The following is a 16,843-nucleotide window of genomic DNA, read 5'->3' on the forward strand; positions in this document are numbered from 1 at the left end:
ACTGGAGTGACATGGAGAAGGGAGTCGGGGTGCTGGCAGCTTTCGGCCTGACCTGGGGCCCAATGGGCTTCTGCGTCCCTCCTTGCCTCAGTGGCTTAGAGTCTGTGACTACAGCTCCCAAGCCTGACCTCTCGATGCACCCAGCACCCTGTACTACTGCCCCTAGGGGCTCTGGCCTGTATCACTCACACGCTTCATTCATGAATGGCCCCGCTTCATTCACACGCCTGAGCTAGATGTAATCCGAATGCAGGGCTCCCGGCACAGATCCCCTGGTCCAGATCCCCCATGTGCTCCCACCGTCCAGAGATGCCCTGGGGAATCTGGAGCCTGTCCTTCAGCAGGCCCAGCCTTCCACCTGCTCCTTCCCTCTCCCCGGAACCTCCAGGCCCAGCAAAGGACTGGGGGTAGGGGTGGCCAGGGTTGAGAACTGAGGTGGGACTGTCGGGAGCGTCTGGAAGCATGGCTCCCTGACTGGTTCCTTTTAATGCTCCCCAGGACGGCACCCATGTGGGGCACTGCCTCCTGCTCCGCTGCTCCCTCAGCTGGCTGGCACTGCAGCCTCTCCCTTGGCTGGAGTTCCCAGATCGCAGGCTGCGTACTCTGTAGGCACAGCACTGAGGGAGTCTGCAGCTTAGTCTGGAAGAAAGGCAAGAGCCTCAGCCTGTCCCCAGCCCCGCAGAACACCAGTCCCCAGAGCGGCTGTTCAGGTTTTCAGTCCTGCCTGATGCTTCATCGCATTCACCAGCTAGGCCAGCAGACAGGACGGGGTGACTCTCTGTCCCTGTTTGTCACAGGCTTGGCCCACGGGTTCAGAGCTGGCTTGACACATACCTAAGGGCCAAGCAGACTTTATTTCTGCGGAACCTCCACCAGTCAAGGCACCTGTGCTGCCCCCCCCTCCACCCCTTGTGGGGTGCAGTGCAGCAGCTGTAGGCTAGGCCAGACCGTCAGGGTTCAGTGATACTGCAGTCGTAGCAGAAGTTGAAGTTGGTGGGGGGCGGGGGCACAGGTGGTGGCCGCTCAGGGATCGGCACATTCTCCAGTTCCAACAACCGCAGCTTGGTCTCCATGGTCAGCAGCTGCTCCAGGTCCAGCCGAGTCTGCTCGCTGCTCATGGGGCCGCCTAGCAGGGCGCTCAGCCCATCTGTCCACAGGTGGAACTGGGGGTGGATGGGGCCAGATTCATGAGGCCCGCCTGTCTGCTCCCCCTGCCCCTCTGCCCAACTCAGCCTGGCCAGGTACTCACATCCCGTTTGGAGGGGGCAATGAAGTTGAGATATGCCTCTTCCTCTCCATGGTCATAGCTGATGGAGAAAGCCAACTCATAGAGGTCCTAGGGAAGCAGAAAGCAGGGACGCTGAGCGGAGGGCAGGGCGGGCAGAAGCAGGCGGGCCAGCGTGCGAGCCAGCTGCTCCCGCACCACCTGCATGACCTGGGGCCACCCCGTGGTCAGCATGGGGCCTGCGCCCTGGCCCCACCACACACACCTTGTTCTGCTTCCCGGAGCCCTTCTCCCGAACATGGGGGCAGTCCTTGCCTGTCAGGAGTGCCCTGATGTCGGCCACAGGAACTGTAAGAAGACTGGGCTGACTGCTGGGGTCCCAGGAAACCACAGGGCATTGGTGCTTGGGGAGCGAGGGTGTCGAAGCCCCGGCCCTGCCTGCCTTACGCTGCTCAGGCAGGTTCTCCGGGGTGGGCGAGTCAGCGCCATCCTCCACATCCCCATACTGCAGCACCTTGTGGTTAGGGGACAGGCAGCAGAACCACAGCTTGTCTGTGTGGAGAAGGGGGACGAGGAAGGATGTGAGGGTTCCTGTCCCCAACCCTGCCACCCTCCACACCCCTCAGCACCCTCAGAGACCCTGGCGCCTCCGGCTGCTAATCTTGCGGAAGAGCGTCCCCTCGCAGAGGCGGAGCAAACGCTGCTGCCGGATCAGGCCCATGAGCTCTGGCTTCAGCTTCTCCCGCAGCTCCCTGGGTGGGGTAGATGGGGAGATATGGACCAGGGCTGACCTGGGCACCTGGGAAGGCGGGAGCTAGAACTGGCCCCTCCCCACCCACTCACAGTATGGGAGGGGCCAGCGTGCCCTCCTGGTGCAGACGCTCCGTCTGCCGCAGCCGCAGCACCTCCCCGTAGGTGAGCGCGTTCACCTTGGATCGGAAGAGCTCCAGGGACGAGGGCTTCAGGGCCAGCGTGCGAGCCAGCTGCTCCCGTACCACCTGCATGACCTGGGGCCACCCCGCGGTCAGCCTGGGGCCTGCGCCCTGGCTCCTCCCCAGAACAGCCCCGCCCTGCTCCCACCTTGTCAAAATCCTCCTGTGTCGCCCGCATCTCTTTCCAGGTCTTATTTAGCAGCTGAATGGACACGCAGAAGAGCTCATGGAAGGTCTGGTCTTGGCCGAAGAACATGGGCGAGAAGTCCTGGGCCGTCTCGGAGCCTGGAGCGGGGGGGCAGGAGGGGCTCAGGGAGAAAGCGTGTGCCACCCTGGCCCTCTCTGCCCTTCCGTCCCTCGTCCCCAGTCCCACTCACAAGGCTCCCCGATACGGAGCAGCTCGCACAGCAGGACCGTCAGCTGGATGCTGCTCTGGGCAAAGGGGCACTCGTGCTTGTCCTCCCGGCTGCTATTCTCCAGCACGAACTGGGGTGTTGGGAGCAGAGGAGGGGCAGGGTCTCGGCTAGGCCCCCAGGGGCCCTGCAGAGTGGGCTGCTGCCAACCTCCTGCCCCACCCCGTCACTGACCCGGCTGTATGCGTTAGGCGCATGTCTGGCGAAGTAGAGCATGTTGTCCAGGGCCAGCAGGCCGGGGGGCACTCGCTCCAGGTCTTGCGCTGGGTTGCTGTTCTAGGGGTGGGAACACAGGCCGCTCAGAGGGCCACAGCCCTGGAACAACCACCACCCACATGAAGGCCTGGTGGGGACACAGGTAAGGGTCACTCACAGAGAAGCCCAGTTTGCGGAACTCTCGGGCACAGAGGGAACGGCGGCGGTCGGCACTTAGCCCAGCGCTTAGGGACTCCCCCTCTGGCTCAAAGGCAGCATGGCGCAGGGCCTGTAGCTGCTCCCGCTGCTCCTGAGGTTACCGTTGGGTGTGAATATCATAGATCCAAGGCTGAGTTCCAGGCTACTCCCAGGCAGTGCCCCCCAAAGATGTGCACCTGGCTGTAGGGGTCGAGAGGCGTCCGCATGCGCGGCTCCAGCAGCCCCAGCGTGAGGGCCTGTAGCACATACAAGTGATGAGCCATCTCGTCCCCCAGGGGCGCTGCGCTGTGGATGATGTTCTGGAGGACAGCCAGGTGGTGTGAGATGCGCTCACTGATCACGGGAGCGGCAGGTGCAGCGGGGTCCCCGGCCCCGTCCTTCCTACCTTGTAGATGAACTGGCGAAGGTTTTTCTGACAGAGGTAGTCAAGCATGTGCTGACGGGGTGGGAAGGAGGCGTAGATGATTCAGCCCAGGGCAGAGCTCCATGCCCACCAGCTGCTGCCCCCATCCAGCCACTCCATGGATACTCACTCTCCGTTCAGCGGGGCTGGCCCCCTGCAGCAAGGCTGTCAGCAGTGCCATGGCCTTGGTTTGCAGCTGCTGGTTCATCCTATGGCGAGGGGGATGGGGAAGGCTCAGCTGAGCCTCCAGAGCCCGGCTTTCTCCCCATCTCTACCCCCCAGAGGCTTACACCTGGAGGTGCACCAGCAGCCGGTCCAGTGGCACCTCACTCTTGACCAGCTGGCCCAGGGCAGGGCTGCTCAAGGTCACACTCTCCAACAGCCGGAGGGCCAGAGGCTGCACAGCGGCATCCATCAGATTCATGTTCACGTAGCATACTACCTGCAAGAGGGGTATGGGGCCATCACTGTCCCGGGAGGCCAGATCCCAGCGCTGCCTCCGCCCCACCCACTGCCCCTAGTAAAGCCTGTCCACCTTCCTGACAAAAGGGATGCTGAGCGTCTCCCAGGATACCACGCCATGCTCCATGAGCTCCAAGAAGGCCCTCAGTGCAAGGGTCAGCACTTCCCCTAGGCTAGAGGGACATCTGGGATTAGGCAGAACCAGACCAGGACCCTCAAGCCCCATCATGTCCCCCAGCCCACCAGTCCTGGGCTTACTCGTCCCCATCCTCAATGATGGTGCCTAGTCTCTGGAGTCCATCACGATTAATGACCTCCCGGGCAAAGGTTATGTCTGAGGCCAGCAGGACCAAGTGCCTCAGGGCTTCCCGGCGCCCATCGTGACTCGCACTCTGCAGCCTACCCAGCAGCTGCTCGGCCTGGAGGTCCTGGCAGGCGGAGCACAGCAGAGGTAAGGCCTGGAAGTGCGGGGACCCAGGTGTCCACTAGGTGGGGCGCTGCTGGGCTGGGGCCAGTGCTTCCAACCCTGGGGCAGGGCCCCACAGACCAAAAAGGGGTGCAACAGACAGGCAGGCAGGGGAGGCGGGGCAGGGCATTACTGGGGCAGTGCTGAGGCACAGGATGCTGCCGTTCTTGATCTCCCCACGGTTCTGGAGTGAAGAGCAGAAACGAGAGCAACGTCAAGGAGGCCTCTGGGGACTGTCATTTGGGCGTCAGGGCGGGAGGACCTGGAGGCTGGTAAAAGCGCCCACACATGTGGGGAGGGGACTCACAGTCTCAGTGATGTATCTCCGGTGCCCGTCGGCAAACTGCAGGGCATAGCGCTCGGAGTGAGGCAGGCTCCACCTGCGGGGGCGGAGCTCAGGAGGCAGGTAGGGACCTCCTCCCGCCTGCCCCCCACCCTGGCGCCCCGCACTCACGCGTCGCACACCTCCTTCAACACGGCTGCCAGGGGCTTCGCCTGAAAGTGAAGCTGTCACTCACGGGCGGGAGCGGGGAGGAGTTGGGGGAGGGGCAGGGGGAGGTAGGCTGCCGCGAGGGAAAGGGGCGACCAGAGGTGGGCGGATGGAAGCCAAACAGCAGGGTGACCTGGTCCAGTTGGATGAGCTGCGGGATGGCGTCGCGCATCTGGACGGCGATCTTCACCACGTTCCGCGGGGGGGCCATGGTCTCACTGGGCCGGGAGCACCTGCGCTTCAACAGGCCGTGCCACTCCTGCCCAGGGCACACCTGGCTGGGGTCCCGGAGCCGAGGACGGCGCCCCTCCCCCACGACCTGGCCCCGCGGCCTCACCTAAGGTCCAGTCAGGCTTCCGATCCCCGCGGTTGGCCTTCCCACCGGGAGCAGGGGCTAGTTCCGGGTTGGAGTCCGGGGGCAGGAGGGTAGGACGGCGCCAGGCTCGGCCCGCCCTGCCCCCCAGGCGGCCCCGCCCCGCGCCAAGGTGCGGCAGGAGGAGCGGGGAGGGCAGGCTGGAGGCCGCCCCACCTCCCATTCGAGCAAGGTGACCCACCCAGTCCCGGGGAGGGGCCCCAAAGAATCAGATCATAGATAGCCTTAGGCATTGTCTTTATTCATGTGGACACTGTACAAATATTACAATTTCCTTTTGCTGCAAAAAGTATAAAAATAATCTTTATATAGGAATCCATCGTTACTGTAAATCTTTCTAAATCTCTGCAAATGGCTCTAAATGAGGGTAAATAAGTGGAGATGAAGGGGCTATGGGGCATCAGGAGGATGGGCCAATACCCACGGACGGACCTGCCCAGGATCCTAACTAGAGACCTCACTTCCTTCTTGTGAGCAACCCCCACCACCTGCGGGTTCCCAGGGCTCAGGGCCCAGCAAAGGGGGCGCACACGAGAGGTCCAGGAGAAGCTGTAGGGTGGGGGGAGGAGGTGGTGGCGGTGGCTGGCACGTGCTCAGCTCCAGTCACCCTCCCCTCCTGGGGAGGAGGGCAGCAGGCAGTGGGCTGGGCAAGCTGCCCTACAGGGGGCGATGGTGGGTCTGAGCCTGGGATGGGGAGCCTCCAGGTAAGAAGAGGCAAACACTTTGGCTCCGTGGAGGAGGGGGCTCAGCCCCTTTCCCCTGCTCTGCTAGCAGCCTACAAGCGCCAGTGCAGGAGTGGGAGGTGTGGCCAAACTGCGGTGGGGAGCTGGAGAAGCCAGGCTCTGTGGCTCTCAAGCTGAGGAGTGGGTGGGGGATCCCCAGGCAGCCCCCAGCGCAGTCTGGGTCCCAGCCATACAGGGCATGCCCCTGTCAGTCAGAGGTTGAGAACAGGCACATCAAAGAGATCACAGACACCTTCGCTCTCATCCAGGTTGTAGATGTAGTCGTGGTCTCCAGGGGGTGGAGAAAGCCGGAGTAGGGGGGCAAACACTGCAGAGAGCACTAGGCTGAGGTCCCGGGCCGAGGCCCCCCCAGCCGCCACCCCACCCCCCGGCCCAAGCCACCCACCTTCTGAGGACATCAGCTCCTCCAGCAGCTCTGAGCTCATGCACTCTGGGAACAGACAGAACTCAGTTACATTCTGGCTCCCACTTCTCAACCCACCAAAGTCTATGAAGGGCACCCCTCCCATCAGGTAACCTTTGCCCTGATACCAAGCACAGCCATAGGTCCTCTTTTCCCATAGGAGGGAAAGAAAGAAAAAAATCTGTGGCCCTCAGTGAACCATGTTCCCGAGCCCAAATACCAGGAAGAAATGCAGCCTACCTCGTGTGGGGTCAAAGATTTCCGACAGCTCTTTGGGGAGCTCCAGAACTGAAATACAAGAAAGCCACACTGAAGGTAGAGGTAGGTAGAGGCAAAGCCTGGTTCCATTAGACCCCCAACTTTCCCTCACCACTCACCTAGGGCTCCATATACGGACCCTGCCCCAGGCCAGGCTGGCAGTCTGTTGGGTCTCCTGCTAGACCTGAATCCTCAGTGTTGAGCCAGGGTACCCGAGACCCCTGCAGGTGACTGGCACAGCCTGTCCATCTCAGGCCTACAGCAGGTCAACAGACCCCCACCCCGACTGGAGGATGCCCCATTCACTCCCACCTCTGTAAGCACCTGTTCTATGCCTGGGTCAGAGGCCACACCTGGCAGAGGTGGAGGTACCTACTTTTATAGGGGATAGCGCTACAAGGTGATGACCCCACTCCAAAGCTGAGAGCATACATATAGGAAATACAAGAAAATGAAACTAAAAGCTGCATGTAGTGACCCACACCTGTAATCTCAGTACTTGGGAGCCAGTCTCAGCAACATAGTGAGACCCTGCCTCAAAATCAAAATGGGAAAATAGTCTGGGGTGTAGCTCAGAGGTAGAATGCCCGAGTTCAATCCCCAGAAACACACACACACACACACACACAGAAAAAAAGTAAAGAAAAAGAAAATGAAACCAGAGAGGACCATGAGGTTTAAGAGTTTGATTCTTTATTTTTGATGGTACTAGAGACTGAATCCAGGGAAAATCTAACTCTGAGCTAAAGGCCCAGCTCTCTTTATTTTTTCATTTTGAAGCAGGGTGTCACTAGGCTGCTCAGTCTTGCTATACTGCCGAGGCTGTCCTTGAACTTGCGATCCTGTCTAAGCCTCCCAAGTACTGGAATTACAAGTGTGTACTACCACACCTAGCTGGATCCCACTCTCACCCCAGGTGGACTTTTAGGAAGCAACTGAAGATATATATATTTTTTGGTTCTGGGGATGAATCCAGGGCCTCATGCATGCTTAGTACACTATTTATTTTTCTTGGTGGTACTGGGGATGGAACCCAGGGGCCCTCTACCTCTGGGCTACACTCCCAGACCTATTTTATATTTTATTTGGAGACAGGGTCTCAAGCCAGCTGAGGCTGGCTTCGAACTTGCACAATCCTCCTGTCTCAGCCTCCCAAGTGCAGGGATTACAACTGTGCGCCACCACACCCGACTTAGTACACACTTTATGAAGATACCTTTTTTTCCCTTTCTATACTGAAAATTGAGCCCAAGGTTTTTCTACCTTCAAACTATATCCCCAGCCCTTTTTAGGTCTCACTAAGTTGTGGAAGGCCTCAATAAGTAGCTGAAGCTGGCCACAAACCCAGATCCTCCTGTCTCAGCCTCCCAAGTACTGGGATTACAAGCATGAGCCACCATGCCCGGCATTTATTTATTTATTTATTTATTTATTTATTTATTTATTTATTTATTTTTGCAGGTCTGGGGATGGAACCCAGGGGCATTTGACCTCCGAGCTACACCCCTGCCCTATTTTTTTTATTCTTTATTTTGAAACCGGGTCTCACTGAGTTGCAGAGGGCCTCACTAAGTAGCTGAGGCTGTCCGCGAACCGTGATCCTCCAGGTCTCAGCCTCCCGAATGCTGGGATTACAAGCGTGCGCCACCACGCCCGGCTTTATTTATTTATTTATTTATTTATTTATTTATTTATTTATTTGTAGGTCTGGGGATGGAACCCAGGGGCATTCGACTTCCAAGCTACACCCTCTGCCCTATTTTTTATTCTTTATTTTGAAACCAGGTTTCACTGAGTTGCAGAGGGCCTCATTAAGTAGCTGAGGCTGTCTACGAACCGTAATCCTCCGGTCTCAGCCTCCCGAATGCTAGGATTACAAGCGTGCGCCACCACGCCTGGCTTTTATTTTTTATTTTGAAAAAGGGTTTCACTAAGTTGCTGAGACTGGCCTCAAACCTGCAATCCTCATCTCAGCCTCCCAAGTACAGGGATTATATGCACGCACCACCACGCCTGGCTATTAAGACACTTTTTGTTTTTTTGCAGTAGTGGGATGGAACCCAGGGACATTCTACCTTTGAGCTACACCCCCAGCCCTATTTTTTTTATTCTTTTATTTTGAAACAGAGTCTCACTAAGTTGCAGAGAGCCTCACTATGTAACTGAGGCTGGCCTCATATTGCGATACTCCTGTCTCAGCCTCCCAAATGCTGGGATCAAAAGCGTGTGCCACCACGCCTGGCTCGATACTTTTATTATTTTTTTTTTATATTTTTTTGGCGGTACTGGGGATGGAACCCAGGGACATTCTACCTCCAAGCAACACCCCCAGCCTTATTTTTTTATTCTTTATTTTGAAACAGGGTCTTACTGAGTTGCAAAGGGCCTCACTAAGTAGCTGAGGCTGTTCGTGAACCACAATCCTCCTGTCTCAGCCTCCCAAATGCTGGGATTACAAGGGTGCGCCACCATGCCCAGCTAAAGATACTTTTATAAACAGAAATGCCACAGTCATGCTTACATTTCATTAAGATTCCGTCAGTAAAGAATAGGATGCCAACAAACCTACCAAGACATGAGAGTAGAGTAGGGATTTTTTAATTTTTTATTTGGTAATGAGGAGTGAACCCAGGGGGATTCTACCTCTGAGATACATCTCCAGCTATTTTATTTTTATTTATTTTTAAATTATTTATTTATCTTATTTATTAAATTAATTTTTTTTTTTTTTTTGCGGAACTGGGGATGGAACACAGGGGCATTCTACCTCCAAGCAACATCTCCAGCCCTATTTTTTTTTTTTTTTTTTTATTCTTTTATTTTGAAACAGGGTCTCACTGAGTCTCAGAGGGCCTCACTAAGTAGCTGAGGCTGGCTTCGAACCTGCACAATCCTGTCTCAGCCTCCCAAATACTGATATTATAAGCTTGTGCCACCACGCCCGGCTATTTATTTATTTATTATTATTATTATTTTTTATTTTTATGGTACTGGGGATGGAACCCAGGGGCATTCTACCTCCGAGCTACACCCCCAACCCTATTTTTCTTTTTCTTTATTTTGAAACAGGATCTCACTGAGTTGCAAAGGACCTCACTAAGTAGCTGAGGTTGGCCGAAAATCTGGATCCTCCTGTCTCACCCTCCCGAATGCTAGAATTACAAGCATGCGCCACCAAGCCCAGCTTTTACTTTTATTTTGAAACAGGGTCTAAGTTGATGAGAGTCTCACTACCTGCTGAGGCTGTGATCCTCCTGTCTCAGCCTCCCAAGTACTGGGATTACAAGAATGCACCACCATGCCCAGCTAAAGATTATTTTTTCAATGCATCCAGACAGGAGACAGGGAAGGTGAGGTGGGGACACAGAGGAGCAAACACCAATTAGTGAGGTGAGAGTGGCGCTCCAAAAGGTGACAGGCAGGACTTAAAAAGGACCAGGAGTTCTGCCAGCCCAGTAAGGAAGCAAAAGGCATCAGAACTGACTGAGAGGCCAGATACCCTTCCCTGGCTGGCAAAGAGCTCTGGTATCAGGCAGGGGTTCAGAGAGGAGATGGGTTGTGTCCGACCTAGTACTGGGCTGAGGTTAGACTCCCTGGTGCTCAAGGGGGCAGGTACTCACCACCTGTGGGGTCCACCTTGATGGGCTCAAAGGAGGTAGAAGGGTTGGGTCCAGATGAACTGCTAGTGCTGCTGCTGTCTAGCAGGGCCGAAGACTGCAGTGGCCGAGTGTCCAGTGCTGATGGGCCCCCCAGTGGGAGTGAGCTCAGCTCGCCACTGTCCTTGTTCTCAGTTCCAGAGCCGCCACTCACTGAAACCACATCCCCCAAACCCAGTCACGCAGGGGTAGGAAGTAGGGTGTGTGTGTGTGTGTGTGTGTGTGTGTGTGTGTGTGTGTGTGTGTGTGTTACTGGGAATTGAACCCAGAGGCATTCTACCTCTGAGCTACACCCCCAAACGGTTTTATTTTTATTATTATTATTTTCTGTGGTACTGGGATTCAACCCACAGGCATTCTACCTCTGAGCTACACCCTAGTCCTAGTTTATTCTTTTGAAACGGGGTCTCAGTAAGTTGTGGAGGGCCTCATGAAATTGCTGAGGGTAGCTATGAAACTGCAACCCTCCTGTCTCAACCTCCCAAGTACTGAGGTTACTGGCGTATGCCACCACGCCCAGCTGGGGCATTACACCTCTGAACTACACCTCTAGCCCTATTTTATTTTTTATTTTGAAACAGAATCTCATTAAGTTAATATGGGCCTAAGTTGCTGACGCTGGCCTTGAACCTGCGATCCTCTTGTTTCAGCCTTTCAAGTACTAGGATTACAAGCGTGTACCACCAAACCCAGTGGAATAGGTTATTGAAAATGGCTGGGCTAGCCTGGTGTGGTAGCGCAGGCTTATAATCCTGGTACTTGGGAGGCTGAGACAGGATAGCAGGTCCATGCCCAGCCTCAGCTACTTAGTAAGGCTCTCTGCAACTTAGTAAGACCCTGTTCCCAAATACAAAATAAATAAATAAATAAATAAATAAATAAATAAATAAATAAGGTTGGGGGTGTAACTTGGAAGTAGAATACTCCTGGGTTTAACTCCCAGCACCACACATATACACACACAAAAAAATGGCTGGGGTAGAACCCAGGGCCAGGATGATTATGGTCTTGCTTCCCAGCTTCAAGGAGAATTAAGTACCACCAGTTGTCTGGAAGAGATAATCTGGAATTGAGTCACTTAAAGAGACAAGGGTACAAGGGGGACCCATGGAAAACATGGCCCAAGAGGGGTTGCCAAGGAAGGTGAGCTGCTGGCAGATTTGAGGAAAACTGACACCACTAATGCCCCTTCACACAACTCAAGGCTTCCCTGTTTTTTATTTTTTTGTGGTACTGGGGATCAAACCCCGGGGCATCCTATCTTTGAGCTATACTCCCAGCCCTATTTTTTATTCTTTTTTTTTTAACTGGGGATAGAATTCAGAGGCATTCTACCTCCGAGCTACACACCCAGCCCTATTTTTTTATTCTTTATTTTGAAACCAGGCCTCACTGAGTTGCAAAGGGCCTAAGTAGCTGAGGCTGGCCGCGAACCAGTATCCTCAGTCTCAGCCTCCCAAATGCTGGGATTACAAGTGTGCGCCACCATACCCGGCCTATTTTTTATTCTTTATTTTGAAATGGTATCCCACTAAGTTGCAGAGTGCCTCACTATGTAGCTGAGGATCCTCCTGTCTCAACCTCCCAAATACTTGTATTACAAACATGTGCCATCACACCCAGCTATCTTCCCTGTTTTAAAGGGCTCACTCAGCCCGACATGGTAGCACGAGCCTGTAATCCCAGTACTCGGGAGGCTGAGGAAGGATGAACACAGATTCAAGGATGAATGCAGCCTCAGTAAGTAGTGAGACTCGATCCCCAGTACCACAAAAAGCAAAATAAAAGCTGGGCTTGGTAAGGCATGCTTGTAATCCCAGCATTTGGGAGGCTGAGACAGGAGGATCAGGGTTTGCAGACAGCCTCAGCTGCTTAGGCCCTTTGTACAAAAAATAAAGAGACTTAAAACAACAACAACAACAACAACAACAGGACTGGGGGTGTAGCTTGGAGGTACAATGCCCCTGGGTTCCAACCCCATTATCACAAAAATAAATAAATAAATAATAGCTCACTCTCAGAGCCAGGCTTGGTGGTGAATGCCTGTAATCCCAGCTACTTAGGAGGGGGGTAAGAGGCTTGCAAGTTTAACGATAGCCTCTGCAACTCAGTGAGTCCCTGTCTCAAAATAAGAATTAGAAAGGGCCAAGGATGCTGCTCAATGGTAGAGTACCCTTGGGTTTCATCCCTAGTACTGAAAAAAAAAAAGTCTAGTTGGGGTCCAGGGAAGGGCCAAGCCTGGCAGGCTCTGCCCAGCTGCCCATCATGCCTCACCTGTGATCTCAGCTGCTGAGCCAACCACCCCTGGGACTTCAGTGCTTCCAGGAACAGGGGTAGGGGTGGTCAGCTGGGGACTGCTTGGACGTGAGGCTTCCTGGGGCTGGGCTAAGGCAGGCTTGGGCAGAGGTGGAGGGGTCGAAACAGCAGGTGGGCTCTGGAGCAGATCCTCGGGCGGTGGCACAGGCACAGCCACAGGTGGTGAACTCAGTGCCTCCTTGTTCACCAGCAGCACCTCGATGGGGCCACTCACACTCTTCAAATGAATCTGGTACTTTTTCTGCCCATTGAGACCCTAGTGGGTGGTCGGGAACAGGTAGAATTGCAAGCAGGCTGGCTCCTGACCCCGGGCCAGGGCCACAGTGTCCTCCCACCCAGGCTGCCCAGCCTCCTAGATAACCCCAAACCCCAGCCTCCCCCTACCTGCCCCACCCGGGACTTATCAGGATCCACAGCCAGTACCCGCCCTCAGCTGACACTGCCTGCTTGGGCTGAGCACCCACCTCTGGGATGGGCACTTCCAGACTGGTGCCTGATGGAGCCCGGATGGCCAGGAGAGTGTCTCCTAGAACAACAAGGAGAATGGGTCAGGTCAAGGGCCTCAGTCCAAGCTGGGAATGGAGCTTCGTGCCCCTTTCAAACAAGGCAGGAAGCCATGGTTTCTGAAGAGCAAGACAGTAGGGCTCTGCCATTCCCATAGTGGCTGGGACAGAGCAAAAGCCCCCTCTCCCCTCTCCCCAGGCTCAGTAACCAGGAAATCTGGGTTCAAACATTTCTAAAGAGAAAAATCACTAGCCATGAGCACTTCACTCCTCAACTGACAATGCTGATCCCTGGAAATGGATGTTCTGGCCAAGACCAATGTCTTTTTTCCAGAACCAGTCTGGGGAATATAAGATGGAAAAGAAACAGCTCCTGTATCCACAATGCAAATGAATTGATTACAATTTGGAAGTGCACACCACTGTCCCTTGCATACAAGCACGCGGAATATGTCCACAAGCTCGTGGACACACAAACACACATATACTCTCGTGCCTCTATCATGTCCAAGAAGCCAAACCCAGAGGATAATGCTGACAAGGGCTTGAATTCTTGAATCTCTTAGGATTGTTGCCCTCACAGAATCTCCATGACCCTCAGACTGAGGACTTACCCCACATGGTTCCTCTCTGGGCAAGCCACAGGAGCCCTCCTATGAAATGGAACTCTCCTTGGGCACTGAGCCTGATGCTCAGGGCTGCAACTTGGCCCTGCCCCACCCTCATTTCCCCCTACCCAGGCTCTGCTCACCAGCAAAGCATCTGCAGATGTCCTCATGAGTCACGTAGGCCAAGGTGTGGGGGTTAAGGAGAACGGCTGATGCCCTGACTATGGTGTCAGGTGGCAGACGACAGAGAAGACCCAACTCTTTAGCAGAGGTCTAACACACAAGCCCTCAGACTAAGTTCTGGGGCCTGGAATCCATGTATCAGGGATCTTGGACTAAGACTGGAAGGGGAGGGGCATTGAGGAAGGACCCTGAAGCTGGGACCTGGCCAGGGGCTGAAGGACCATCCTCCCAAGAGGGACAGGGTCCAGGGCACCACAGGGCAAACCCAGCTGGACCAGCAGGCCCTTTGCCCACTCCCCCAAAGCAGGGCCACCAGGAGGATATCAACTGTTCTGCACATCCTCTGTGACGTTGCGGATGCTCTGCTGCACCCACATCTTGTGCTGGTCAAGTTCTTGCTCCCGCTGCTGCAGTTCCTCAATTTCTGCCTTCAGTTCAATCAGCTTGTCAGCAATCTCCCGGGTATTGCAGCCAGGCCCCACACCCCTGAGCACAGGGGGTGAGAGTGAGAGAGACAGTGGAAAACTCCAAGTCCCATAGCCCCTGCTCGCTCTGCACCCTCCACCCCAGGCCCTGGACACTTCTGGGTAGGAAACTACACTGGCCTCCCAGACAGCCCCACTCACTTCCACTGGATGCTGTTCTTGGATTTTTTCTCGATCAGCCCGATACCTTCCAACACATTGGTAATGTCGTAAATCCTCCGCTTCTGGCGAACAGCTAGGGTGTCAGCTGCCTGGCAGACAAAACAGGGTGGAGAATGCTCAGCCGCCTCAGGTGTACCCCCAGGGACCGCAGCTGTGGTCTGGGATGGTCTGGGAAGGGTGTGCGGGGTCTCAACCTGCTCTAGTGCCTGGAAAGCACTAGAGCAGCTCAGGACCACAGGGTGGGAGAGACCTGGCACAGCTCTGAGCTGACTGACGTACTGCTGCTCTTTCCCCATATTGGCCAGGGAGGGCCACGAGGGACTGCACCTGCAGCCCAGAACACGGCATATACGTGACACTTATGGCCTCGGCCGAATGAATGAAACAGACTCCGGCCTCCCTCCTATGAGGAAGCACACGGGTGGCGGCCGGCTCTTGGAGGACTTGGCGGGACCTCCCTGGGGGTTCCCGCCACCGGCCCGGGCCAGGCTCACCGTCCCCCTGTCGCCCCATAGCCCGGGCCGCACCAGCTTGAGGTCAAGCACGCCGTCCTTGGCCTCCTGAAGAAGCGACACGAACTTGGTGGTGAGAAGACCCAGGCTCTTCTCGTGCCGGCTTGGTGTGCCAGGGGGCGGCGGCGCCTGTGGCCCGGCCTCCGCCATCGCGCCTGCCCGCCGCCTCCCCTCAGCCAGGCCAGGCCAGGCCGGCGCCGCCGCCACTTCCGCTTCCGTTCCTCGCCGCTGGGCGGCCGGAGCTGGCGTCGCTGCTTCCGCTTCCGCCGAGCGCCCTCCCAGGGAACTGGTACAATTTCCGTCTGCGAGCAGGGACGTAAAACTTCAGGGACCATCACCAAATGTCCAACTGCCAGCTGGGCGTGGTGGCGCACGCCTGTATTCTCTCTGCATTCGGGAGGCTGAGACCGGAGGATCGTGGTTCGCGGACAGCCTCAGCTACTACTTAGTGAGGCCTTCCGTAACTTAGTGAGACCCTGTTTCAAAATAAAGAATAAAGCCGGGCGTGGTGGCGCACGCTTGTAATCCCCGCACTTGGGAGGCTGAGACAGGAGGATCACGCAGGTTCGAAGCCAGCCTCAGCTACTTAGTGAGGCTCTCAGCAACTTAAGTGAGACCCTGTTTCCAAATAAAATATAAAATGGGTCTGGGAGTATAGCCCGGAGGTAGAAAGCCTCTGGGCTCCACCTCCAGTACCACCAAAAAATAAAAAAGAAAGAAAGAATAAAAAATAGGGTAGGGGGTGTAGCTCAGAGGTCGAATGCCACTGGGTTCTACCCCCAGACCCGCAAGTAAATAAATAAATAAATAAATAAATAAATAAATAAATAAATAAAATGTCCAACTGCCAACAGAGTCAAAAATAACCCCTGAGAGCCCAGAAGGATGGACAGATTAGGAAGGGATGTGGAGGAGGTCAGTGAGCAGCCCTGACAGCGGCGAATAGGAACCTCCGAAATCGTCCTTGCCAACCTGCCCCCAAACCACCAACAGGAGAGGAGACCACACTGTGTGATTATCTCAGCTTGGCTCCCTGAGACTTGCTCCTAAAGGCTTTCTAGGAGTCATCTACCTTACTCCATGGTCCCAGCATCCTCTCTCTCTGGTCTCCACACTACAGTGCTCAAACTCTATGGAAATCTTTTTTTTTTTTTTTTTTTTTGGTACTGGGGATGGAGCTCAGGGGCATTCTACGTCCGAGCAACACCCCCAGCCCTAGTTTTTAATTCTTTATTTTGAAACAGGCTCTCACTGAGTTGCAAAGGGCCTAAACTGAGGCTGTTCGTGAACGGCAATCCTCCTGTCTCAGCCTCCCAAATGCTGGGATTACAAACGTGCGCTCCCATGCCCAGCATAAATAACACTCTTGGACCAGTTTCTAGCATGTAGGAAGGATTATGTATTTGCTGATGTCATTTTATTATTATTATTATTATTATTATTATTATATCTCTCTGTGTGTGTGTGTGTGTGTGTGTGTGTGTGTGTGTGTGTGTGTGTGTTTGCTACTGGGGATTGAACCCAGGGGGCATTCTACCTCCAAGCTACATCCAAATCCTGATTTTATTCTTTTATTTTGAAACAGTGTCTCACTAAATTGCAGAAGGCTGGTCTGGAACCTGCAATCCTCTCAAGTACTGGGATTACAAACTGGGATTACAAACATGTGCCACCACTCCCGGTTTTCATTTTATTAATTTTTTTTTGTTTTTTATTTTTGGTGGTACTGGGGTTCCTGGAAACGATTCTACCTCTAGGCTACACTCCCAGATCTATTTTTTATTTGGAAACAGGGTCTGTTAAGCCAGCGCGATCCTCCTGTCTCTGCCTCCCAAG

The 16,843-nt window shown here is 54.8% G+C and overlaps 2 protein-coding genes across 2 annotated transcripts; both read right to left on the minus strand.

Annotated features, from left to right (window-relative positions):
- Positions 1-950: 950 nt before the first annotated feature.
- ELMO3 (engulfment and cell motility 3) lies at positions 951-5,025 on the minus strand (the record flags this gene model as incomplete). Its single annotated transcript, XM_080704052.1, has 20 exons — positions 4,939-5,025; positions 4,770-4,810; positions 4,623-4,695; positions 4,449-4,499; positions 4,108-4,277; positions 3,923-4,022; positions 3,678-3,829; positions 3,518-3,596; positions 3,370-3,420; positions 3,161-3,283; positions 2,944-3,075; positions 2,745-2,846; positions 2,535-2,643; positions 2,306-2,442; positions 2,069-2,232; positions 1,865-1,977; positions 1,673-1,777; positions 1,491-1,573; positions 1,250-1,336; positions 951-1,163 (listed from the first exon to the last, which is right to left on the minus strand). The coding sequence occupies exons 1-20, from the start codon at positions 5,014-5,016 to the stop codon at positions 951-953; spliced, it is 2,163 nt and encodes a 720-aa protein (XP_080560178.1). The 5' UTR covers positions 5,017-5,025.
- Positions 5,026-6,112: 1,087 nt separating this feature from the next.
- E2F4 (E2F transcription factor 4) lies at positions 6,113-15,342 on the minus strand (the record flags this gene model as incomplete). Its single annotated transcript, XM_080702611.1, has 10 exons — positions 15,023-15,342; positions 14,475-14,584; positions 14,177-14,334; positions 13,809-13,874; positions 13,019-13,080; positions 12,513-12,810; positions 10,203-10,391; positions 6,565-6,612; positions 6,307-6,351; positions 6,113-6,228 (listed from the first exon to the last, which is right to left on the minus strand). Exons 1-10 carry the CDS (start codon positions 15,155-15,157, stop codon positions 6,113-6,115), a joined length of 1,227 nt encoding a protein of 408 aa, XP_080558737.1. The 5' UTR covers positions 15,158-15,342.
- Positions 15,343-16,843: the final 1,501 nt, after the last annotated feature.

This window comes from Muscardinus avellanarius (genome assembly GCF_963383645.1).
Source record: "Muscardinus avellanarius genome assembly, chromosome: 10".
Classification (NCBI taxonomy): Eukaryota; Metazoa; Chordata; class Mammalia; order Rodentia; family Gliridae; genus Muscardinus; species Muscardinus avellanarius.